Source organism: Dendropsophus ebraccatus, chromosome 6 (assembly GCF_027789765.1).
Source record: "Dendropsophus ebraccatus isolate aDenEbr1 chromosome 6, aDenEbr1.pat, whole genome shotgun sequence".
NCBI lineage: Eukaryota > Metazoa > Chordata > Amphibia > Anura > Hylidae > Dendropsophus > Dendropsophus ebraccatus.
This window is the reverse complement of record NC_091459.1, coordinates 19551015-19578288: the sequence shown is the minus strand read 5'-3', so window position 1 is coordinate 19578288 and position 27274 is coordinate 19551015. Positions and strand designations below refer to the sequence as shown.

General features: G+C 40.6%; 2 protein-coding genes across 5 annotated transcripts in view; one reads left to right on the top strand and one right to left on the bottom strand.

The window, feature by feature from the left end:
• The window catches only part of B3GAT2 (beta-1,3-glucuronyltransferase 2), a 116687-nt gene extending 99698 nt beyond the window's left edge, over positions 1-16989 (top strand). Inside the window, exons 4-5 of the mRNA XM_069974599.1 lie at positions 15165-15313; positions 16514-16989. Coding sequence (XP_069830700.1) covers positions 15165-15313; positions 16514-16600 — 236 coding nt within the window. The 3' untranslated portion in view covers positions 16601-16989. The remainder of the gene's footprint in view (positions 1-15164; positions 15314-16513) is intronic.
• SMAP1 (small ArfGAP 1) overlaps positions 16129-27274 on the bottom strand; it is a 161074-nt gene continuing 149928 nt past the window's right edge. For all 4 annotated transcript variants that reach the window (XM_069974598.1, XM_069974595.1, XM_069974596.1 and 1 more), the window contains 2 exons: positions 26777-27108; positions 16129-18575 (listed from right to left, as the gene is read on the bottom strand). In XM_069974598.1, coding sequence (XP_069830699.1) covers positions 18438-18575; positions 26777-27108 — 470 coding nt within the window. In that variant the 3' untranslated portion in view covers positions 16129-18437. The remainder of the gene's footprint in view (positions 18576-26776; positions 27109-27274) is intronic.

Here is a 27274-nt window from a genome sequence, read left to right as displayed (position 1 = left end):
ATGAGTGTTTCTATAGTGTAATAGGTGGGCAGCACTGTAGCCTTGCAGCGCTGGGGTCCTGGGTCCATATCCCATCAAGGGCAACATCTGAGTTTGCATAAGTTTCCTCCTACATCCAAAACATACAGATAGGTGAATCTAGATTGTAAACCCTAATAGGGACAGGGACCAAAATTGACAAACTGCAAATAGTGCTGCGGAATCGGTTGGCGCTAAACAAATAAAAGCATTAATATTATTGTTATTAATAATAATAGGTGATATGAGGCTCAGAGGGTAAAAGGCCCATATACTGTAAGTACAAAACTGGAGTCAGAATTGTCCCATAAAAAGTCCTTCTTTGTAACATTTTATCCCGCTAGAGATGAGCGAATCCTGAGCACGGTCAGAAACCCGAGCGCATGGCATTCGATTACCACTCATCTCTACATAATTACAGCTCATTTTCCTGCTAATAAAATAGTGATGGGGCCCATTCTTTACTTTGCCATAAATTCTAGTTACACGTTACACCCTTGCTACAGCCTTTATATGGTCCTTGATGTCTTCTTATAGTTACGTCTTATATTTTTATTATTTATAGCAGAGTGTATTGTGCTCTTTATCACCATAGCACTACACTGTTTCTTTTCTCTATAGACACCATGGTACATCATATTTCCATGAAAGTAAAACAAGCTTTTTCTCTAAGCACCCGATAGTCCATCTCTTTATTTTTCGTTGCTCGTCTCATAGGAGTCTTTAAAAAAGTCATTTCATGCTTGAGGTTTATAAATGAAATACTAAACAGCTAATGAAAATAATGAACGAATTTACTCGACTGGCCGAGAGATGTGACATATTGTTATGAAGCAACGGCAGTAAATAGGAATTGTATCCACTTGTGGCATTGCAGACACGGGCAATCCAGCTGTATATCATTTTGGTTTTCAGGTTCAGAGTGATTGCTAATAAATCATTTTATGTCGTCCATGTATAAGAGAAATACTGACCGGCTAATGAAAGTAATGAATAAAGCTCCTCAGCAAATTAGACACCATTCAAGTGCACAAGCGACTGTCTGCATTTCCTCTTGTTACACTTCAAATGAGGATGGGATGATGGATGAGAACAATAGAAGAGATTCATTTAAAGTAAACAACAATCATAGTCTGAACAATGGGATGGTTCAGGAAATTGCAAAACATGAACGATCCATAGGATTTAGCAAAATCACAACGAGACTGTCTGTGTACAATGACTTTCCCGGAAAAGAACCATTTTTATCTGCCCAGGGGGTAAAAAGCGAGGAAGGGTCATCTATTTGAAAACGTCTCTTAGCCAAGAATAAATTTGTGCCTTCTACACGACAGGATTCCCAGTCTCTGGGCCACCTTGATCACAGAAGTGACATATAAAATCTCAGGAGGTGAGGGACAGAGTAACAAAGTCTATTGTCTGCTTCATACTCCTTTAATAAATGAAATACAACAAGCATGGGCATGTGGCTACAATACTGCCATGTGTCAGTTTTGTTGTAGACCTTACGCAATTTTCCCTGACAGAAAATATATTGCAACTAGAAGATTACTATACATTGTAACAACTGATATTTAAAGGGATTCGGTCAGCACCTGAGCCCTATCTGAGGTGCTGACAGGGTGCTGTAGCTGGCAGTCCCCTTGTGGGCATGGTGCCTTTTAGTAATTTGTCCGTGCAGTGGATTATGCACAATCTTGGGTCACTCACTGTAATGAAGAGTCAAAGAGGAGTTGTGTCTCAGTGTTTGTGCCGCACTATAGCACACCTGACCATTCCTTCCTCCTCCCTCTCCTTCATGAATAATCAATGCTGCCCGGCCTCCTTCTCACTCAGCTGTAAGACAGTATCTGCCAACAGAGGACTGATCTGCAATCAGATATAGCTGAATCTCCTAGCCTGTGTTGGAGCTGTGGTCTAGGGGTAAATCAACTGTCTAGAGACCAACAACAGGTCTTTCTTTGGTTCAAATCCCCTGGTGGAAATTAAATATAATTATTTAGTTTTTTTTCATTATTGTATCATTTTTAAAAGTGCAAGGAATTCCCCAATAAAAAAAAAATTAATTGTAAAACTAATTGGGCTCTGATTAAAGTTCAAAGTGCATTCCAAAGATGCCATTCAAGCATTAGATCCCTATATTAGTTGTGAGAATAATTATATTGTGACATGACATGTACAAGAGACTAGGAAGCCATTTTGTAACTAAAACCTGACAAATATTTATGACCTGGGCGTAACTAGGATTAATGGGGCCCCATAGCAAAAAAACAGTATGGGGCCCACGAATCCTAGTGTCTAAGGGGTCATGTACATGAGAGCCCCCCTCTGAGCACCATCCTGGGAATGGGTTTGGGGTGAATGCTGCCTGAGGGCCACTTTGAGTGCTGTCGCGAGGGGGGGGCTGCGTTCATTGCTGCATGAGAGCGCTGGGGCGGTTGCCTGTATGTGCAAGCCAAGATGGGGGGCCCCATAGCAGTTGCATGGTGTGCCTCCATGGTAGCTACGCCACTGTTTATGACTAGCACTGATATAGGTAGTTTCCTGCAAATATTGTGTAAAGTCAGAATAAAGTAACCACCTCCACAACACTGAATACAAAGTGACCCACAGTAAATGTCTAATATTCTGCTAGAATGTGCTAGAATGTGATATTCTGGTGATACATGGAATTACATTTATTTTCAAATAACTGAATTATACATTTTGGAATTCAATTCCCTCCCAATATTAATAGAATTGTCTGATCTGTTTAATAAAATATCTGAAAGCTGAAGAATAACTATTTAGTTAACCCTAAAACTCACCACAAAATAATTAAATAAAAATAGTAACTCCCATTAATAATGGATTTCCACCAAGGACAATGTATAAAATCCATCCATCTATAGGGATTGCACAGCTGCCGTGTTGATACTGCAAATAGTGTGGACAGTGTTTTGTTATCACACTATAGCAGATACGCTTGGTGAGCAAAGCCTACAGAAAGCGCCTGCCAGTCACAGCCCGTCAGACCTTTATATACCGCGTTATACACAGTAGTTTTGTTGGAGAAATGGCACTGTTACTGAATGTTAATGTGTTAGGACAGACCCCAGTCATCCATCTGTGAACTGAACCAAGAAGGCTAAAAAAAAATCCCATAACAGAATAATTCTCTGAAAAGAATGAATTTAAGGCAAAAATAAATAAATAAATACAAAATATTAAAGGGGTACTCAAGTGAAAATCTTTTTCTTTCAAATCAACTGGTTTCATAAAGTGATATAAATTGGTAATTTACTTCTATTTAAAAAGATCAAGTCTTCCTATACTTATCAGCTGCTGTATGTCCTGCAGGAAATGAAGTTTTCTTTTCAGTCTGACACAGTACTCTCTGCTGCCACCTCTGTCCGAGACAGGAACTGTCCAAAGCAGCAGCAAATTCCCATAGAAAACTTTTCCTGCTCTGGACACTTCCTGTCTCGGACAGGGGTGGCAGCAGAAAGCAATGTAAGCCTGAAAAGAAAACATAATTTCCTGTAGGACATACAGCAGCTGATAAGTACTAAAAGACTGGAGATTTTTAAACAGAAGTAAATTACAAAATCTGTAAAACCATTTAATTAATGGTTAATTTAATAGAAAAAGATTTTTGCTGGAGTACCGTATTTTGCAGGTGCTATGGACGGGGAAGCCCTGTAATAAAATGTTTCCCTGCCCAGCATTATGTATCAGTATCATGCTGGGAGGGGGAAACTGTGTCAAATATGCTGGGAGGGGGAAACTGTGTAATGACACAGCTGCATGGCGTCGCAGAGATTCAAGCCTTTCCTTACACTGTACTACAAGGTATCCCTGTCCGTAGCATCCATAAAATACAGGACGTGGGAATAAGCCCTTAGTCTACACTGTCTAAGAATTACTTTTTGATCACCTTTCCTATTGTTTTTGACTGCTGCCATTAAACAGGTGGCTGCCAATAACAGGTCATCATAATAGGCGTTGACATTTTTAGCTTTTTTTTTTTTTTTCTTATTGTCTAGTAACATTTCAGAGCAGTCTCTTGCTGTCACCCAGACTGGTGCAGTTGCTTATACATATGTCATTTCTGGAAATTATTATTACGACTACTATTATATTATTATTACTATTATTTACTTCTACTACTATTCTTATTACTATATTATTATTATTATTATTATTATTATTATTATAGTAATATAGTAATTATTAATAATAACTATTACTACTATATTATTATTTCTATTTTTTACTACTACTATTATTACTATTACTACTACTACTACTACTATTATTATTACTATTATTACTACTACTATTGTTATTACTATTACTACTACTATTGTTATTACTATTACTACTACTATTGTTATTACTATTACTACTAATATAATTATTATTACTACTATTAATTATTATTATTATTATTATTATTACTATATATTATTATTATTATTACTATTATTACTATAATTATTATTAGAATAATTATTACTACTACTACTTTTATTACTACTATTATATCATTATTATATTATTTTAGTATTATATTAAATATTATTATTATTATGCAGTTAATTTATTTTAGATACATATCTTCTTTTCGATGACAAAGTCAAGCACATCGCCTACAATCTATCACATACTATATGCCAAACAAAGTTTGAGAGCAAGAAAAGCAATTGTCCCTCTTAATCCATAAGAAAAAAAAAAATCAATGGGAAGCAGTCACCTGATACATTGTAACATCACTCTTACTGCACCGGTCTAATGTGATTTAGTGGTGTACTTTGTAGTTGGTAATCTTTCCTTTATGACTTCTGCGCTTTAGGTTTTATCAGTCCAATGCTGCACCATCTGTGATAATGGAATCTGTTGTTGCTTTCTATCAGTTTGAAAGTTTAGTATTGATTCAGCTTCAGTTGGAAAGACCCAAGTAAAGAAAACTGGTATATATATATATACATATATATATATATATATATATATATATATATATATATATAGCAGAGCTGAGTTTGTACTAGGTAATGTTACAATGTATTATCTATGGTTGCAGCATTGCAGGTAATTACCATTTATCATCATGCAGTACACACAGTTACATTCAGATGTTCCCCTTTAAATAAAATATTATATAAATACATGTACATATACTGTATGTACTAGGCTGCACATGGAGATTAGCATGTATATCCATCTTCCCCATGTCTCCAACCACTCTGCAGGATCAGTGTAATGCCTTATTCAGCACATTAACCATTACCACAATGCAATCTCCCTAACATCATACTATATTATAACAAGAATATATCAATTTGCCTTTAAAGGAAATGCTAACGCCAGGAAAAGCCTAATATATATGTATATTTTCTGGTATTTTCATAAATTTATGGATGCATTTTAGGATACTCACATTGGGAAACATTGTGGGGGTTATGAGCTTGAAACATCCATATAAAAGGTTTGCATTTATAGTACAGGAGTGTGCAGTACAGTAAAACAAGACAGTGAGGCATATACAGTATACACTATACAGTATAACAACTGGAACTGTAAGGAAAAAGTAAAAAAAAAAATAATAATAATTCTTGGTAGTGGTACAGTAAGTTATCAGAGGGTTCTTTGTCACCATCATCTTTCATGGTTCTCTACCACTGAAGAAGAATAGGCAGTGGTAGTAGGGGGTCACCCTTACATGTAGGTAGTCCCTGTGGTAGCCCCCCCCCCCCCCAAATAGTTATCCTTCCTTGAAGGTAATCCATGTAGTGGCTTGCCCTATGCAAAATATCCACAATGTAGGTAATACCCATGTAGGTAGCACCCCCTGTAAGTCGTCCCCCCGGGCATTTGCCACTCCTTTCAGTACGTGGGCCCCCAGTAGGCAGAATCCCTATGCATCCTCCTATAAGTAATCCTCCCTTGTAGTTAGCCCCATCCCTTCACCCCAATAGATAGTATTTCCATGTTAGGCATCACCCTTGTTTAATTGAAAAAACAAAAAACAACATACTCACCTGGCTGCAGTCCTCCGGTATCTCCTCTTCCTGCTCTACGAGCACACTAATGACGTTACTCGTACGCTGTAGCACTGGGAAAGAAAGCAGCCTCTTGTGGCCAGAGGCATAATTCTGCTTGCCGCCACAAGAGTAATGGGCAGGGCAGGGAGCCCTAGTAACTTGTTCTGTTAATCACACGCTGCATCACTTAACCGTGAGCGCTAAAGAGCATCCACAGTTAAAGGGCCAGACGCAGCACCTGGTAGCCAGGTGGGCCTCAGTTTGCTGGGTACTCCTTTGTAAGAGCAGGTGGCACCACCTGAGACAGCCGCCTCACGTCATGTCCTTCATCTAACATTTTCGTAAAATTGCAAAGGAAAAATTCCGAACATACATACACCCATTGGGTTCCTGCTTTATGGTTTTTGGTCTACTTACTATAGTATGCATTCATTACAATTTTATGTATTCATTTTACTTTTTTTTTCCTTCCAATTTTTAACATTAAACAGGCTATGCATATGTTTCAAAGGAGATCAAAGAATATGCCCGATTCATGTAAGATGCTTTCAATAGTTGTATCGTTTCCAACACAACTTGGTACACTGAGCATAAACGGAAGACCATCTGTTTTATCTGCTCTCTTGGGAACATATCTTACCCAGTTTGGTTGATGCTCATATGTATAACAAAGCTATACTGGCACGCCATCTCCACTACTACAGGCAGATCTTCTTTCTCACACCACTTTTACTCCCCATTCTATTACAGCCAGTTTACTGGTAACACTAGAACATGATTTCTGGCCTAGTGGGCCTTTATTGTTCATGCTAAGCTGACCATCTATTTTCTATTCCTGTGATATCATATTGTATTTCTTAATGAATCCAAATTAACTTGGCTGCAATACCAAGTACTGCCCCTAGACAAGTGTGGCACTGTTTCTAATCAAATGAATCTAATCCTACATTACCTTTTATTTTATTTCCAGTTCTGCATTGAAGGGGCATTCTCATCTCTAAAAGATAACCTTTATCCATCCGATAGGAGATAACAAGCAGATTAGTGGGGATCTGACCGCTGGGAACCTCACAGATCACAACAATTGAGGAAAATTGTCATCTTAAATAAAGTTCATCACATGTGCATGGCCAGCGATCCATTCCCTCTTTCAAATGTTTCAAACCTTAGTGAGTGCTGTTTAGGGTCAGATGCGCTATAGAGTGGAATAGAGCACTCTCTGCAGAGTCCGCTCTGTTCATTTAAAGGAGAAGTCCGGCGACAATTTTTATTAAAGTATTGTATTGTCCCCCAAAAGTTATACAAATCCCCAATATACACATATTAGGGGAAATGCTTATAAAGTGCTTTTTTCCCTGCACTTACTACTGCATCAAGGCTTCACTTCCTGGATAAAATGGTGATGTCACTTCCTGGATAACATGGTGATGTCACTTCCTGGATAACATGGTGATGTCACGACCCGACTCCCAGAGCTGTGCGGGCTGTGGCTGCTGGAGAGGATGATGGCAGACACTGAGGGACACAGGGCACTGGAGGGACACTGAGCATCCCCCAGCCATCATCCTCTCCAGCAGCCACAGCCCGCACAGCTCTGGGAGTCGGGTCGTGACATCACCATGTTATCCAGGAAGTGAAGTCTTGATGCAGTAGTAAGTGCAGGGAAAAAAAGCACTTTATAAGCATTGCCAGTAATAAGTGTATATTGGGGATTTGTATAACTTTTGGGGGGCAATACAATACCTTAATAAAAAAATTTCTCTGGACTTAAGAGGACAATTTTCCTTGGTTATAATGATTGGTGGCGGTCCCAGCAGTTTTACCCCCACCGGTTAGCTTGTTATTCCTTATTCTGGGGATAGGAGAGAACACTCGGTAATAGGAATACCCCTTTCAGACTGTGATTTATGTACCGTACTGAGGAACAATCTGGTCTTTCCTCTAGCACTGCAGAAAGTTACAAGAACACACAGGGCATTTGTATTTCTGTTTGGAGCTGGTAAGGTACAATCAGCAGTAGCTTCATCAGTGGTACCATGTTTGGGCTTCTGTCTCTAGCAAGGTATGTAGAACAATGTGTGACTGCTATTAAAGGGGTTGTCCAGCGAAAATCTTTTTCTTTCAAATCAACTGTTGTCAGAAAGTTATATAGATTTGTAATTTACTTCTATTTGAAAATCGCAAGTCTTTCCATACTTATCAGCTGCTATATGTCCTGCAGGAAGTGGTGTTTTCTTTTTAGTGTGACACATTGCTCTCTGCTGCCACCTCTGTCCATGTCAGGAACTGTTCAGAGCAGCAGCAAATTCCCATAGAAAACCTCTCCTGCTCTGGACAGTTCCTGTCTTGGACAGAGGTGTCAGGCAGAAATAAAAATAAAACATTTCCTGCAGGACATACATCAGCTGATAACTATGGAAAGACTTGAGATTTTGAAATAGAAGTAAATCTTTAGTACAAATCTATATAACTTTCTGACACCAGTTGATTTGAAAGAAAAAGATTTTCGCTGGTTAAACCCTTAAAGTCTTATATACCATCCTCTATATGTCACAATAACAATTGTGGAGAGAAATTAGGGTATTTTTAAAATAATGGCTCTACAGATTCCTAAGTGCAAATTCCCTGCTAAACATCTCCCAATATTTCAGCTTCCTGGGTCCAATACTAATTTGCTGTGTTCACACTCGTTGCAGTTTTATTGTGGTACTGCAGCAGATTCACTCAAATGACAGAGTTCAGTGACAGTACTGCATTGAAACTGCGGCGTGTGAACATTGCTGATGTCTTGAACATCTTTTTCAGAGAAATTTTAAGCTTTTGTACACAGTTATAACAAACTCTGGTGCCATGCAGTCTTTGCAAGGGGTTCTCTTATAAAGTGGTGTAGCTAGGATTCAGGGGGGCCCATAGCAAAAAATTTTAAAGGGCCCCCCTCCCCTAAGCACAACACAAAGCACTGTGTATATATCATTGGGTCACTTACACACTGCAGTACATAAGGAGTTAAGCAGAAGGACACATGCTCTTAACTTCTCCCCTGGGCCCCCCTCCTGCACGGGCCCCATAGCAACTGCCTACCCTGCCTCTATGGTAGCTACGTCACTGCTCTTATAGTCTGTGACCATGAGTGCACATCAGTCTTCATAGGAGAAGTAGGCTAAGAACAACAGCAAGGTACCATTAGAATGATTTTTATTCATTTACATTTTAGATGCATTTTTGGTCTTTAAACATGTATAACTAGGGATACCTGCACTTTATAAATGTCTGACTCCAATACGATTGTACCATCCACAACATAATGCTTCTCCCCTTGTCAGCAACGAAAAGCTTTTCACGGCTCTGTCCTGCAAACATTAACACATCACTTCTGTCTCCCATATGATTACCTTCTATGTAATTATGGGTTTTCTAGTGCCGCTTTATATAACCCACCTACCTTAAAGTGTCACTGTTTTTTAAAATTTTTTTTGCAGAAATCAATAGTACAGGCAATTTTAAGAAACTTTGTAATTGGGTTTATTAGCTGAAAAATGCATTTTTATCATGAAAACACAGTTTGAAGCTCTCCCCCCTGTCTTCATTGTTCTCTGTGAAGAGGGGAGGGGTGGAGGGAGATGAGGCACCAAAACAGGACAATAGAGTTAATTTACAGCTACATCATCGGGCTATCTCCTCTGAAGTCAGCACTGACCTCTCTGACCTTGGGATACCGGCTTTCACAAGGTCCCGCTGTGTAACCCTTTGTTCTCTGCCAGCGACTTATCTCCCTCCTCCCCCCTCCATAGGTTACACAGGGCTCAACTGATGTAAAAGAGTCCAGATTTCCTGATAATGAGCAGTAAATGAGAGAGAGGAGGGGGGGGGGTGGAACCTGGGGAAAGTCTTTTTGAATGCAAATAATGGCATATTTGCCTCATAAACCCAATTACAATGTTTCTTAAAATCGTCTGTACTATTGATTTCTGCAAGAAAATTAAATGACAGGTACACTTTAAAGGGAACCAATCATCCCCAAATCAATATAGCCCAATATAGTCAGGAGCGGTGTTCTGAGACATATAAAGTACTCTGTTTCAGCATAACATATAGCCCACAAAAAAATCAAGTTTAAAAAAATTCCCACGATGTATATAAATGACATTATCTAGGCATAGGGATGGTCGTCCGGAATGAAGTAGTCACGGGTGGCATGAACAATCCTCTGTAATCTCGTCTCTCTGGATGTGATTTTCTGTGTCGGAGTCTGCAGGCATAAGTCCTATAATGTACATTCTGGGTTTATATTAGAACGACAATTTTCTATGGATACAGTAGAGATGAGTGAGCATGCTTGTTCCAGTATTAGGGTATTCTATGGTACTCATTACTTGGATGAACATCTTGCGATACTTGAGACAATGGCATCTTCCTCTTCCTGCATGTTAGGCGGCTTTTTTTCAGCCAATCATCATATAGGAGAGTCTTTGGGATATCGTAGCATCACGTGGGAACCCTACCTGTCGATAGCAGTGATTGGCGGGCCAGATCAGATGACCTCTGCATTTAACAATCAAGTCCCGCGGTGCTCACGTCAGATGCAGGCTGGAAGAGATTAGGGAGAGAGCTGCTGTCTGTCAGGGAGAGTGTTAGGTAGGGAATTAGTGTGCGGCTAGGCAGGAATCTGACATGAAGAACCCAACAGTCCTTCTTAGGGCTTAACGTTTTTAAAACATTTTTTTTTTGCTACTCTTGGCTGCTGGCTTGGACTTGTAGTGCAGCTGTCAGTAGTCAATTTGTCCTGTTGCTGACATTCTCTTGGCTGGCTGGGATCTGTAGTTCAGCTATACCTATTCTCACTGTGCTGTGTCCTGTGCACTTGGTGCTGCCCCTGCTGTTTCCTGTCCATTTCCGTTATGTTTCCATCATTTTCTGAGGTTTCCGGGTTTTCAAACAACCTTCCCTGTGCAGAGCTTTGGTCCCCTGTTAAAATGCTCAAGTTTCCCATTGACTTCAATAGGGGTCGTTACTCGAAATGAGCACCCGAGCATCGGGAAACATTCGTCTCGAGTATCCGAGCGTTTTAGTACTCACTCATCTCTAGGATACAGTAATCTCAGGTCACAATATGTAGTACTTATCTATATGTAATTAGTATCATCTTTGACCAGTAGAGATACAATAATGGCCACCTCCCCGGTGCGGAAAATAGAGGCCAATGCTTCTTAGGTTTATGCCAGATATGACTGCTGCCGACCATTCACTCTCGTACTGTAACAGAACCCAACTGAAGTAAATAGGTGAGTGATCCAGTTTCTACATAGTGCTACAAGCCTTTTATTTTAGGGGCTTATCCAGTATAAACCCAGTGTAGTTGCTGTTAGTATCTTTTGTATGAAGGATCCCACAGACAGTAGATCAACCACATTGCGTATGGGCAGCTTAAAGGGGGTTGTCCAGCAAAAATCTTTTTCTTTCAAATCAACTGGTGTCAGAAAGTTATATACATTTGTAATTTACTTCCATTTAAAAATCTCCAGTCTTCCCATACTTTCAGCTGCTGTAGGTCCTGCAGAAAGTGGTGTTTTTTTCCCAATCTGACACAGTGCTCTCTGCTGCCACCTCTGTCCATGTCAGGAACTATACAGGGCAGTAGAAAATCCCCATAGAAAACCTCTCCTGCTCTGGATAGTTCCTGATATGGACAGAGGTGGCAGCAGAGGGCACTGTGCCAGACTGGAAAGAATACACCAATTCTTGCAGGACATACAGCAGCTGATAAGTACTGGAAGACTGAAAATTTTTAAATTGAAAGTTATATAGATTTGTAATTTTACTTCTGACACTTTTTAGTTTAGAAGAAAAAGTTTTTCGTCGGAATACCCCTTTAAGAGTCATAAGATGTCCAGCTTTTTCTATGTGATGAATGAAACCTATTCTACCGTTGTACATTTGCATTCGGAAACCCTGCTAAACTTCTCTGCCCCATTTCCTTTCCCAATGTTACCGATAATCCTAACATTGCATGGTTATTAAGGATGAAATGGCGGCGTTGTTTCGGGCAGCATTAGCGGGCTTTGTGCGCACCAGTCCTGAAATGGCTGCTGGGCTGTATTTTCATACAATGACATGCTGGGTCTGGATTATACATGGAGGCCATCTCCTGTTCCTTTCATATTCACCTTTCTATAGTATAATTGTCACAAAGCAATTTTTCACGCTTGACGGATAGCAGAGTCTCACCGTTATATGACTAAGACCCGTTGTCTGACTATTCACATTACATCCTTACAGAGAGCTGCACATTACTGCCTTGTTTTTATCTCACCTGAAAAGAATTACAAATGAGTACACCGATTTTGATAAAACGTAACACACTATGCACCGCGCAAAGGTAAAGGCAATAGGAAGTATTAACTATTTCCTCCTAAAGACATAGATGGATAATACAGATAGATTTTATTTAAAGTGTAACTGTCATTTAAATGTCATTTTTCAGAAATCAATAAATATCAATAGTACAAGCGATTTTAAGAAACTCTGAAATAGGTTTTATTAAGCAAAAGAGTTTCCTTCTGTACTGAAAAAGCAGTTTTCCTACCTCCTCCCTCACTTCAGAAGAAGCAGGATTTCTGTGTCCATTATGGTGGACGGGAGGGGTCGAGGGGGATGAGGGAGCATGGAGAGGAGAAAAGGCAGCACTGCAAAATACTACATCCTGCAATCTTATCTCACCAAGTTCCCAGATAAGCAATGACCATTCTGACCTCTGAATCCAGCATTTTGTATCCAGCGTCCAAAGTGTACAGCTGCTTTTCTCCTCTTCCTGCTCACTCATCCCCCTCAGCCTTTCCCCTTCCATATCTTATAATGGACACAGCAGAACCAGTCTTCACTTTGCTTCTCTGTAAATAAGACGGCGTTTTCTGATAATGCACAGATAAATAGTGAGGGGGGGAGGGGGGGTCTGGGTAACAGCCTTTTTTGCCTAATAAAACCTATTACAGTTTCTTAAAATCACTTATGGCTTTAGATGTTGTGGATGAGGTTACTGCAAGTCTATGTGCAGATGACAAGTGTTGCCTGTTCTGTGAAGCAGTGATCACTAGAGAATATTCAGGACTACTTTCTTCTGTTTATACTATGGCACATTACTATTCGTATAGTCCTGGCTAAACCATCCCACATTCTTATGAGAGTCTTGGAGTCATATACACTACTCACAAAGAGTTAGGGATATTTGGCTTGTGAGAGACAAAATTTATAGAAACATTAAAAAGTCAACGCTACATTGACAGAGAAGCTGAACAGAATGATGTATCACTTACATTGTTCTGTGCAGCTGATCCAGAGATCTCCTCCTGCATAACATAGACAATAAATAGTCCTCTCCATTATGTGCGTGTGCTCAGCAGTCCTGGATATTCATGAGAAGCAGAAAATTCCACCTACCAGATGCAGTCGACAACCAATCAGTAGCTGGAGGGCGGGGAGGAGGGGTGTGGCAAGAATCCAATTCTCTATAATAGGAGAACGGCTGATGTAAAACAGAATGATGTAAATGATACACCGATCTGTTCAGCATTTCTGTCACTAGTTTATACTGCCCTCCTTTAAGGCATCATACACCTAGTGACAGATTCCCTTTAAGTAGAAGCACCAATGTCGATTTTTTTTTTTTAATCAATTACTTTCATTCAGGCCATACAAAGTGTCCAAGAGGCAAAGCCTATTATTCCTTGGGCCCTAGCACTGCTATGCCTTACTGTGCTGTATGCTGCCCCTTTGCACAGTCAGTGATGCACACTGTTCATACACTACAGTAAGACGTAGGGGTGTTAGGGACAGATTCAGTTAAAGGGGTCGCTCACCAAAAATGTTTTTCTTTTAAATCAACCGATGCCAGAGATGTTTAATTTACTTCTATTTAAAAAACCAAAAAAACAAAACAAAAAAAAACTTGTCCTCCGATACCTATCAGCTGCTGTATGTCCTGCAGGAAGTGGTATTATTTCCAGTCTGGAGAGTAGGAGAGATTTTCTTTGTGGATTTGCTACTGTTCTGGACAATCCCTGTTACAGACAGATGTGCCAACATAGGGCACTGTGTCAGACTGGAAGAGAAACACCACTTCCTGCACGACATACCACAGCTGATAAGTACTGGAAGACTTAAAATTTAATAGATGTAAATTACAAATTTCTGGAACTTGCTGGGACCAGTTGATTTGAAAGAAAACATTTTTGGTGAACGACCCCTTAAAAGGAAATCTTTGAAGAGTAGATACTAAACTATAGATATAGACCGCAAATGAAGTATAAGCTGAGGGCACTTACCGGAAAGTTGAAGTATATCTTTATTTCAACACAGAGTTACAGGCTTCAGCGGTGCATATCGCTATTCGGCAGACAAACTAGACATGACGGCCATTTCATGCGCATTTGTGCTTCATCAGATGATCCGGCAATTCATCTGATGAAGCGCGCTTGCGCGTGAAATGGGCTTCATATCTAGTTTGTCTGTGAAGTGGTCTGGCGTCTGCCGAATAGCGAGAGTTACAGGCTTCAGCGGCACATATCGCTATTTGGCAGATGCCAGACCACCTCACAGACAAACTAGATATGACGCCCATTTCGCGCGCATGCGCGCTTCATCAGTTGAATTGCCGGATCATCTGATGAAGCGCAATTGCGCACGAAATGGCCGTCATGTCTAGTTTGTCTGCCGAATAGCGATATGCACCGCTGAAGCCTGTAACTCTATGTTGAAATAAGGATATACTGCAACTTCCCGGTGAGTGCCCTAAGCTTATACTTTATTTGCTATCTATACTACACGACTATAGTGAGGTGCACCTCAGATGTATGCATTTGCGGTCCCGAAGGCGGTATAGTCCGATAAGATACAACATTATAGACTGGTGGATGGAGCAGTGCTGGTGATTTTCTAAAGACTGTGTGATTAAACTATAGATATACCAAAAAACTTTGTGCCGGGTTAATTTTTTTTTTCTTTCTATCTATCATAGTAGTAAAAGCTCTTCCTTTGTATTCCTCAGCGCAGACCTCTCGCTATGACATTGAAGGTCTTTATTTTCATCAAATAATAATGGGATGTTCCAATCTCTGTGTCCTCTTCTAGGATTTGCTGTGAGTCTTCAAGTGATCCTTTCAAGCCCTAAAGCCGTGTTCAAACGCAGAGGCTCTCAGCCAGGAATGCAAGAATCGGATTTTTTAAAGCAGATCACCACAGTACAAGAACTGGAGCCCAAAGCCAACAACTGCACAAAGGTAAAACTGAATTGCAATATTTGAATTTTTATTGTTTTTTTCGCATATACCTTGTTCATCATAGTTTATGTAATACTACATCCAATCCATACCTCTAAAATGGAGAGAGGGAAAATACACATCAAGTCAAATCTTGATAAGGAACTGTGCTACTATTCCATTGCTATATATATACACCAGTTACAACTTCACATGCTTCAAGAGAAGCATTGATATGAACAGTGTCTGTATGTCAGACTGACCTGATAAAAAAACAAAAAACAAAAACAAAAAAAAAAAAACAATTGAACGACTCTGAACATAAATAAAACAAATGAAGGTAAAATTAAAAACCTTAGACAATTAGAAATAAAAAGAAATAATCAGGTCATTATATGTATGAAAAAAATACAAGATACATTGGACTCTAAGCATAAAACCAGAACATATTTTTTATTACTTTAAACATGGTCTTAAAGGGGTACTCCAACAAAATTATTTTTCTTTTAAATCAACTGGTTTCAGAAATTTATTTAGATTTGTAATTAACTTGTATTTAAAAATCTCAAGTCTTCCCATACTTATTAGCTACTGTATGTCCTGCAGGAAGTGGTGTATTCTTTTCAGTCTGACACAGTGCTCTCTGCTGACATCTCAGGAACTGTCAAGAGTAGTAGAACATCCCAATATAAAAACCGTTCCTGCTCTGGACAGTTCCTGTTTCAGACAGGGGTGGCAGCAGAGAGCACTGTGTCTGACTCAAAAGAATACACCATTTCCTGCATGACATACAGCAGCTCTTAAGTATGGGAACACTTGAGATTTTTAAACAGAAGTAAATTACAAGTCTATATAACTTTTTGAAACCAGTTGATTTGAAAGAAAATGATTTTTCGCTGGATAACCCCTTTAAGTATTTTAAGAGATTTTGAGCACAAAGGAAGAAGTGGCCTGATATAGCGGAGATATTCCAGACGTGGTCGGTCAACCATTGCACTTTGTAACAGGAACCTATAACCGATATACAGTATAATGAGCACTGACAGGTCTTCATAAAGAGGTTCTAAGTGTGAGCGGTAATGACTCCCACATTACACAAAGCAGAAAGCAAAACTAGTGAAGTGTACTGTGCCGCGCAGTTACTGTTCGGAAGGGAGGTTTTGTTTCTCTGCACAAGCAGCATATCATAGGAGAGTAACAGATTTGTGCATTTTTTTGCAGGTTCTTGTGTGGCACACACGAACAGAAAAAGTCAATCTAGCCAATGAGCCCAAGCATCCTCAGGATACAATTAAAATTGAGGTATGATCGTCAGAGACCATTCTGCGGAGTCCCAGAGAATGAACTGCCCATGGATCCATAGCTGCGGACTTCAGGAGAGGATTGTGAAGCTGCCATTTACAACCTACCCTCATCGTACGCTGGCCTTCGAGTTACAGGGATACACAGCACCATCTTGGAATATTTTGGACATTTCACCACTTGTGTGTTTCTTGGGTCATGGTCTGCATGTTCCATACCACGTTTTCATTCCAACTTGATTTTCCATAATGCTTAGAGGCAACTCAATAGAGTAACCTGGCGGGGTATGGGCTTTGACTAGAGATGAGTGAATTAACAGTAGGAACGAAGTGAAGCACTTCCTTCCTACCGGCACTCCACTCATTGAGCTGCGGGGCTTTGAAGTCTGCTCCTCTTCGTGCCACTCCTATCCGTGCCGGTGCCTGGAAAAAGATGGATCCAGTCCTGGGAGATGTTTTCCAGGAAGGGATCCATCTTTTCCCAGCACCTTAGGTGGAGCGGCACGGAGCGGAGCAGACTTCAAAGCCCGCAGCCTGATGAGTAGGGGTGATCGAACATCGGAAAATCTTAGGTTCTATCGAACTCGAACCTTCTGCATTTGATTCCCGATGCCTTTCTCGATCCATGGAGAAGGAGGAGACTGCCCGGGACCGCCTGGAATTCTGGGATACAGCCTACAACCTTGGCTGTATCCCGGAATTCCAGGCGGTACTCGGGCTATCTCCTCCTTCCCCACAGAACGGGAAGGCATCACAAATCAAACTGGGAAGGTTCGAGTTCGATAGAACCTAAGATTTTCCGATGTTCGATCATCTCTACTGATGAGCAGAGCGCTGATAGGAACGGAGTGATTTACCTCCTGCCTACTGTAAATTTACTCATCCCTAGTTTTGACCCTTCAAAAATCAACGTAAAGCTTCCAGAACACACTATATAGAACATTCCACTTAAAGTACAGCACACAGTTTAGCCATTTTCCTTGTCAGTATTAAGTAATAAACTATAGCCGCCCATGAGGCTACATGAAATACAAACGAATCGGTAGGTTTATAGGTTAATACATGGGAGAAAACATTTCTTAAATACTAGGCACCTTAAAAATGTAAACACAAGTTACAGAAACCTCGATGGACTTACTCCGAACGTATAGCGTCCGCGCCATGAGCAAGTGAATGCGGTCTATAAAGAGGGAAGAATGCATGCAACATTAGACCATAACCATACTGTATCTTCTATGAAAACCTACTTGTGTATATTACATTGCCTTAGGACACGTCACAGACCCTCAGCCATACGAGGCTCAGGTTTCTTCCAGTTCTGGCGTTCTCCGTTCCGGGAGACGCCACAAACTACACCACGACTACTGACAGATGCACATCCAAAAGAGAGAGATACACAAATGGTTCTCAATGATACATTTACAATCAATTTGCATGATTAACTATACTTCGATATGTCTACAGTTTCTTTTTACGGACCACAGGAGAAAAATCAGGAGGTGGCTCACTTTGATCATTTGTATTACTAACGTGATCCCCCCGGTACCCTTTAAGAACAACGCTTAGATGGATTTCCTTTAAAATCATTTCACAAAGAAAAAAAAAAAAGATAGTTTAGAAACTTTAAAAATCACAGGTAATGGAAAACTTCGGATATGTAAATAAACCTTCTACTCCAACCACTAGCAAATCCAATCAAACTGACAAGGCGAGCGGGTAAGCTCTTCGTATGGACATCTGACAGGGAAAGGATAATATATACAGGTTTAAAACAAGGGGTATGGTGTGCACTAAAGCAAGGAATGTCGAAAGGATCCTTTTTATTGTACGTTTGCCGGCTTCTCTCATTTCCAGAGTTGTGTGCTTAGAGTCTGACCAGCCGCATTTCCAGACCATCCCGCTCCGACCGTGTTTGCTGGCTGACCAAAAGCCATCATATTGCTTGCACCGTTCAGGCTCATCCCACTCATCTGCTGATTCATCTGCGAAGCACAAGAACAAAAACACTTTACCGTAAGCACAATCAAAAGCTACGGGGACGCGACGTCATTCCATACGTTACTGGACGGTCAACCTTAAACGGACTCTGTATGTTGCATCCAGGATGGAAAGAAGACACTAAACCAAATCCCGATTCCTAACAATTGAAGACATTTCTACTTTCATTCGAGGTCACATGGAGTTTAGGTGATCACATGACTGGGAACATTTCTAAGAATAATTTTTGACTGTAATTCGGGACAAAGCAGAAGCAGCTAAAAAAAAAAAAAAAATAGTATGAACTCTACGAAACCATTATTCTTCTAATTCTGAATATGTTTGTCATCTCATTTGCTAAAATAAAATTTCTGTAAGCACAACTTTGTCATGGTAATTCTCACCAAAGGTTATAGCCATGGACCATGAATAATGTCACACAGTCCAGGTAAATTTCTTTACACTTTTTTGCCAAACTCTTTCGAAAACTAAATAAAAAGTTAAAGTAGGAGAGTGTATAAGCAAGAAAAGTATAAAATAGAATAAAAACCTACAGGTTATAAGCATTAGTTTTGTGGTGAACATTAGGGGAATTTACATCTACCAGAACTGGTGTGATTAAAGAGTGTCTTCATTTGGAAGTGTGGTCTCCATCGTGTTACTTGGATAGCCATTAAGTTCAACCACCCGATAGGTCTGCAATCGCTCCTGCTGGCCAGAAGTATGGGCGAATATGGATACAACAACGCCACATCGGTTCTGTTCATAATTCCTATTCTGATTAAATCTGGAGCAAGGCTATCCACAATATACAGGTCATTCTGTGTTAAACACAGCACAATCCCTATCCTCAGGTTGTGTGGGTATTACAACTCCGCTTTATTCATTTCAACGGATCTGAGCTGCAATACCCCACACAAACCGAGGACAAGAATAGTGCATTTTTTTGTAAAAAAAAATAAATAAATAACCCTTTAAGGCCAGCTGAGGCTGTTCTTCTGTCTAGGGATGTTTCTGCTGGGCCGGTACTTGGGTATAAACCAGCATTGTGCTTGGGCACATGTGAATTGGGCCATGGTTTAAAGAAAGGACTGCGCCACTGGCATCCCTGTGCCAGCAGCGGTCTATTCATATAGAAAACCACAAAGCAATGTACTAGTGGTACATTTGCTTTAACATTTGAACATGGATAGAACGGCGCTGGCGCGGGAAAGCTGTTGCCACGGTCCTTTTTTTTTTTTAACCGTGGCCGATTCCCATGTAGGGCTCTGTCCACCCGTGGCCGGTGCCCGAGAATAGAAGCACTGGAGGCACGGGTTTCCCCCCACTGGAGGCCGGCTGATGCCAGGAAATAGAATGGTGCCATATGTTCTATCCATGTGCAAAACTTTAAGCAGATGTACTGATGGTACATCCGCTTTAAGGCTATGTTTACACAACTTATCTTTTTATGACGAAAAGATAAGTTGCCTATAGTCTTCTATGGAATTCTGGCCGGACATGTCCGTTTTCCGCGGCCGCTATTCAGTGAATAGCAGCAGCAGAAAACCCTGTCAGTGCACACTGTGGAGCAAGCGGCTCCGGCCGCTCGCTCCATATCGTGCAGTGGAGAGTTCTGATGCAGGCGCACACGGATACGCCCGCATCAGAACTATGCGGTTGCAAAGATCAGCCTGGCAAAGATCAGACCATCCGAGCCACAGAAGGGCCGGTCTCTTATGATGTGTGAACATAGCCTAACGTTGTATGTGTGCACTATTCGGAGGCAACGAGAACCTAACCTCTAGTCATTGCCCTGCCAGATACAGCAACGTTATCTAGGAGAATGATCATCATGAACGGCTTTGACTTAATGCTGGAACTGTGGAAGATAAAGCCTGAACGGATCCCAAACACTATTACCGAGGAGTATTAAAGTAAATGTGGTTGGTTAATCAAACTGCCTGTCATCTCTGCAACTAAGCAATTTTACAGCAGCCAGATAACTACTCCAAATGGGCAATTTGTGACACGCTCTTTTCCTCCCAGTAAGAATCAAGATTTTTTTTTTTTCCCTTTAACAATGCAGAGGTTAATGACAATACAATTTCCTGCCTTTGTGATAAAAGCCTGTAAGTGTGGTTTATCATTGTTAATGTGAGACCAGAACGGTTTCATTTAGATCACAAAGGGCAGATATTTCCCTCTCTCTAAATTAATTTTTGTGAAACGATAAGGGAAAAAAAAAAAATTGTAAAAAAAACCCATCTTGGCAACTTAGATAAAAGCCTGTGTCAATATACGCTTTATCCAGAAGGGAATTAGCAAAAGCCTTCATAGTAATGACTGCGCAGTCACAAGGTCAATGGAAGCTTCAGTCAGAAACATCCCAAGTGCCGACTAGTGACACGCGGCAAAGCAACACCATCATACCGAGAGGACCGCTCTGCCGTAACTAAATATATTAAAGAAATCTACAGGATGGACTTTCAACCTCTCCATTTCATTCATGCAGAAAGGAGCATCTAGGCTGGATAAGAGCATACTCCCAAAAAAAATAGGGAATGCAAGATTTAGGTGGAGCAATATGGTGGCTATTATGATAGAACGGAGTAGGGAACCTTGGCTCTCCAGCTGTTGCAAAACTACAACTGCCATCATGCCTGGACAGCCAAAGCTTTAGCTGTCCAGGCATGATGGGAGTTGTAGTTTTGCAACAGCTGGAGAGCCAAGGTTCCCTGACCCAACAACAGAAGACTATAAGTTATAGCTGACAAGCCGTACTACATACATACTGTTGCTATACTTCATGTATTTTTGGTGTATATTTACATGTAGCAGGTTGTCCCATTCACCTATATGCAATGAGGTTTGCAATAAGACAATCTCATTCAGATGAACGGAATAGATTTTTAGTCACATCAATTTCTGTAACAATTCCGCCATGTCTGAATATACAACAAAACAACTTTACTCCCCCGCAAATCTGCTGCAATAAGGTCATATACATTGTTCACATGATGCTGCAGCCTGTCTTTCTGCCTGCGCTGAGGCCATCACATGAACAATGCATGAGATATCATCACAGCAGGGGGTACCGGAGGGGGGGGGCACGGAGGCTGTGATGGATAGAACTGGAAGCCTAGGTTTATACCCGGTTCCCTGTTTCCATCACCTTTCATTTTGCCGTATACAGACGACTACGCTATAGTATGTCACAATGCATTTTTAGGTCTATTCCTTTTCAAGAATATTAAATGTGTGTGTGAACACAAGCACAGTGTGAACCTAGCCTACATTTAAAAATATATATTTTTTTTCATTGTATGTTCACACATTCCGTGCATGCAGCGGATTTGATGCTGTGTAAATGAATAATGTAAATAATTAGCTGAACAAGGCATAAAATCCACAGCATTAAAGGGGTTATCCTGGTAACAAAAACATTCTAAAACAATCCCCCTTCCCAATACCATTCTTTGTCCAATATATATGTATAACCTTTCCATGCACCCTTTCCTTTTTTTTTTTTTTTTTTAAATTCTTATCAGCTCTAGATGTCTAAAATCCTCTACTCTGGGTCCACTCTGACCACACTCCGCTCCCTCTTCCCTCCTCCCTATGTAGTCACAGGACATGTGATCTCCTCTCTGGGGGCCAGGTAGCTGTCTATTGACTTGGTAACTTGGTGACTTGTAAGTGTTTTAGATGTTCTTGGAGTCTGGATGGAACTAGAATGGTTTTATTCACAGTCAGCAAGCAGAAATCTAAACCTACACTACACCCTCCACCCCGATAAACAGATGCCCATTATGCAGCACATAGCTAAACCATGCAGGCATCAGCTCTGCTACACCATGTGCACCTTAGCTCTGCTACACCATGCGCACATCAGCTTTGCTACATCATCAGCTAGTATGGCATAAAATCAGTGCAAAATCAGTGAAAAAAACAGTCCTGGGTTTACTGTGCAATAGTAATGACGGCAGTGGGCAGGAAAGAAAGGGTTTCAGTACACAAATGGACTAATCAGGGAGATGCATGATGGGAAATGTAGTTTCCTATCTTGCTTATTATATCTTCGGCTTTTTGAAAAACTTGTAACTTGGAATGGCAGCAGCTAGAAAGAAAGGAGACGGCTCAATACACTCACAGGGACTTGGTGAGTATGGGTTTTATTACACTGAGCGATTTTTAACGATTTACAACTAGCGATAAACGATCGCAAACGAGATTGTTTATCGTTAACGTGAAATCGTTCACCATATTACACAGAACGATGGTCGTTAGATACGATAGTTATTGCGATTGTTTATTCCTTCTGATCTAAGGAAAACAATGGGCAATGTGCTATTACACTGAACGATTAGTGAAAAAATGCGAAATTACAGCGAACGATTAACGATAATTTTAGGTTCAGATCTAAATCAATGATCAACGACATAAGAACGATTTTTCGCACAATAATCTTCCCGTGTAATAGGGCCCTAAGAGACCAGCTAGCATTCAATTTTTTCCTTCTCAGGTGGATGACCCTTTAAGTCTGGAGCATATACCCTTGGGCTAGATGTAGTCTGTAGTTAATTTATTATTATTTTTTTTAATCACTAAAAAACCCTGGAAATAAACCACCTTAATCCTTTATTTGAAAAAAAAAAAGCCTCCAGCCTCAAATTATTTTGCAATCCGGCATGATACCTCCTAGGGGTGAGGTGAGTAGTGTCTAGCAGCTGCTAAATATATCTGATGATAGAGATGAGCAAATTTGTTTGGCTTAGTACAAAGCAAAACTGATCTGCGCTCATCTCCCTCAGGTTGTCGGTTCTGTGCAGAGGGAGGATACTGTCACAGGACCAGCAGGAAAATGCAGACAGAGCTATGGCTGTATCCATGTTTTCCAGGCAGTCCTTGGACAGTATCCTCTCTCTGCACTGAGCCGGCAGCCTGAGGGAGATGAGCGCAGATCAGTTTTGCTTTGTACAAAGCCAAACAAATCTGATTTGCTCATCTCTAATATATAGCATTAGACTGGGTTCCCACTGCAATTCTGTAGTCAGTTTAACTTATAGAAAAACGGATAAACAAATGGATGGAAAAAAAAAAAACGGATGCTATTGTGTGCGTACACAAAAATGTGGTTACAAAAACAAAAAAACAAACAGAAATTGCAACAGCAACCTACAGGTACAAGTACTTAATGTGCATACTCCCCCCGGCGTACACACAATAAAAACCTTTCTACTGCGTGTATGCCGGGGAAAGTATGCACGGTAAGCACTTGCAGCCGTGGGTTGCTGTTGCACTTTTGCAATTGCAATTATTTTTTTGTCTGTACTTAAGCCACATGCAGAGTGCAACCTGCAGAGTTAACAGAGGCATAGAGGTGCTGCCAATTGTTTTTTTTCTTTTGTATGTCTCTTGTTGGCTTGCACTCCACCCATGTCTTGTGGGTGCTATAAATAGAGATTTGGCTCCTATCTGCCTATTGTAGGCTTATTTAGGCCAGGAAAGGCCATTGCTAGTGTGAGAATGCTAGAGTAGGACCATGTCTCTGAGGACACTTTAACGTGGTGACATGGTACATGCTGATCAAATAGTTTGCCAAAATCCTTATTCTTTGATATCTGAAGAGGTTTTTATGGTGTGTACACCAGTGGGGGAGTATGTACAGTAAGCACTTGCACCTGTAGGTTGCTGTTGCACTTTCTGTTCATTCTTGGTTTAAGAGTCATGTGGGCCGCCCTATCAGTAACTGATAACTATTTCTGTGTACACATTCACACAGGAAAGGTTGTCAGAACCTCTGCGGGCAGTAATACAGGGAAAACAGAGAGACTAAGTAGGAGGGTGCATAGAGAAATAACTGTCAATCACTAAGTGGGACCACCCACTGGACTCTTAAGCCAGATTGCTCAGATTTTTCAAATAAAAGAAAAAAAGGATTCAGCACGATTTTGTACCAAAACTTTATATAAATCTGCTCAGCTACTCTTACTTTACAACATGCCTCCTGCAGGTTAAACATTATTTTCTGTGCGACAGGTTCCCATAAAACAATATGGTGGCCTACAGTAGAACTGCATAATGCCCTATTGTGCTGTGGACATAATAAACATGCTAAAATAGGCTCGTATAAAAGCCATGTGAAACGATCCAGACCCACTCTCCAGATATAGGTAATAAGTGCAGTCTCTCAGTAAAACCCCCTAATAAAAAAAAAAACGAAAGAATGTTTTGTGCCATCGCTTTAAGCGGTTTCCTTGTCACTTGTGCAGCTATAAAGCTTTGCTTGGAATAACGGCAGTAAAAAATCTGGGAGTGATAAAAGCCGAGAGCTGCGTGCCGGAGCATTTGCATGTGGGCAGCATTTAAAACTAATTAAAAAGTTTGCCATCACCAGCTGCTCGCTGCTAATTAGTCTTCACATTTGCGTCTTGGTAAGAAAAAAAAACAAAAAACCTGACAGTGATGCCACCCAAGACTATCACATTTCACCCACAATTCTAAGCATTGCATGAATTCACTTCACAAGGAGACATGAAGACGGATTAAGCATCAGGCCTCTGACCACATCACATATACTAATAGTGACAGACACCAGATTTATCTTCATCTCTAGCCGACACCTTACATAGACACAGTCATTTGTCGGAGTGTACAATTTATTCGCTTCACTAGATTCCCCAGTATAATGAAAGCTTTACATTATACTTTATAACGCTCAGAAGTAAAGATAACCTTTAAATACGGCAAATAATAGAAATAAAATAAACATGTACATGGGGGTGGGTAGTAAGTCACATAAAGAGCATCCCAATGCCTGAACGGTGTGGGGGGTGATTTATCAAGACTCTGTTAGCCATTGTAACCAATTACAATTCAGCTTCTATTGGTGTAATATGGACTGGCCGTTCACTGAATGACCTCAACTATTGTAATTATAGTGATCTGATGCTGTCGGATCATCAGACCACAGGTTATGTCGGCATCAGGGGTGTAACTAGGATTCATGGCGACCCATAGCAAAAACAGTATGGGCCCCATGAATCCTAGTGTCTAGGGGTAGTGTACGTGAGAGCCTCCCTTCCCCTAGTGGCTCTCACAGCAACGAGAACAGCAACTCCCCCACAAGAACGACACTCGCAGACCACCCCTCCCCTGCCGCACAGGCCCCATAGCAGTTGCGTGGTCTGCCTCCATTGTAGCTACACAACTTGTGGTTATCATATGGGCACAAACACGGCTTGTGTACAAAAACGGCCAGTGTACAACTGGTCTTTATGCGGCGCAGTCTCCATGATTTAAAACTTCTAATTTGACATTCTTTTTTTTCCTGGCAGTAGGAGTCCATAACAATACAACTTTCATTTTCAATATCATTTGAAAGATCATAGCTGAAATCTTCTAGGGGCACCTGCCTCATTTTTCTTCTACACGATTTAGAGGAATCATTCTAAATTATTACAGTTTTGGGTTAAGCTACCATTTGTAATTATGATAAATAAGGTCCAAAGTCTATCATTGCAAGTAGATAACAAAAATGTGAAAACTGGTAAAGTTGTTTATCGACAGGTTTTGCCATAGAGTCCTATGACTCCATCTCTTACCAGATGGTTCGGTTGTTAGGAATTTTTTAAATTAAGGGTCCATACACATATACCATATCCGACTGTGACTTTCTGCTGCAATACTGATTACCATTACAGTCTATGGCACTCCATTCTTCCAGCGTATTTTTATTCTAATGCCATAGCATTGTAAAGCTAAAGAGATAGTGTCCTTTTGTTATGTTAAAAAAACAATAAAGAAGCCATTCTTACCTGTCTGAATTCCCCCAGTGCCCTCTTGTAACATCTCTGGGAACCCGCCTCAGTGACAGCCTGCTCAGCCAATCACTGGCCAAGACCCCCAGTCCCCAGTGCAAGAGAGAAATCCGCTGTAAGGATGGACTGCCATAGACTATTGGTAATCAGTATCACAGCGGATTTCAGTGACAAACTCACAGCATTAAATCTGCCACAATACGGTACATATGGAAACTAAAACTATGCCTGGGTATATAGGCCTAGTTGTGATTTCCCCTTTAACAAAACAACAAGGACACTGACTGGCCTCCTTAGAATAAATCAAATGAACACACACACACACACACACAAAAAAAAACCTAACACTTAATACATGGCCAGCCCCAGGTCATTTTTTAAGTTGTTATGTATCATTGTATTACCTGTGAAATATTCCATTGGGTAGGCTGGGTCTGCTGCTGCATGCCAAATTTATTTGGAGCGGTTCCCATATTTGTGACCATTCCTGCTTGTGGTCCCATCATGTTAGGAGGGAGTCCCATAACTCCAGCTGTAGTGTTTCCTACAAATCCATTTGGAATGCCCATGCCAACCATCATGCCAGCATTTTGTCCCATGGCAGGCATGGCTTGATTCATCATGTTACCCATCATCCCAGTAGTTGCAGGAACAGCTACACCCATTAGAGGAAAAGCCTGGAAGTTGGAGGTCGTCTGTGTGGGGTATGGCATTGGAGAGGAACCCATAAACATACCTATAAAAGAATTCGGAAAATAAGGACGTAGAACACTCGGAGAAGTACAAAAATACAACTGGATAAGTCAAATATATAATAATAAATATTGTACAAATTAACTTACTGGAGCTGTACAATATGTTTTTAAGGGAATCTAAAAGCAGATTTGGGGCATGAAAACTGC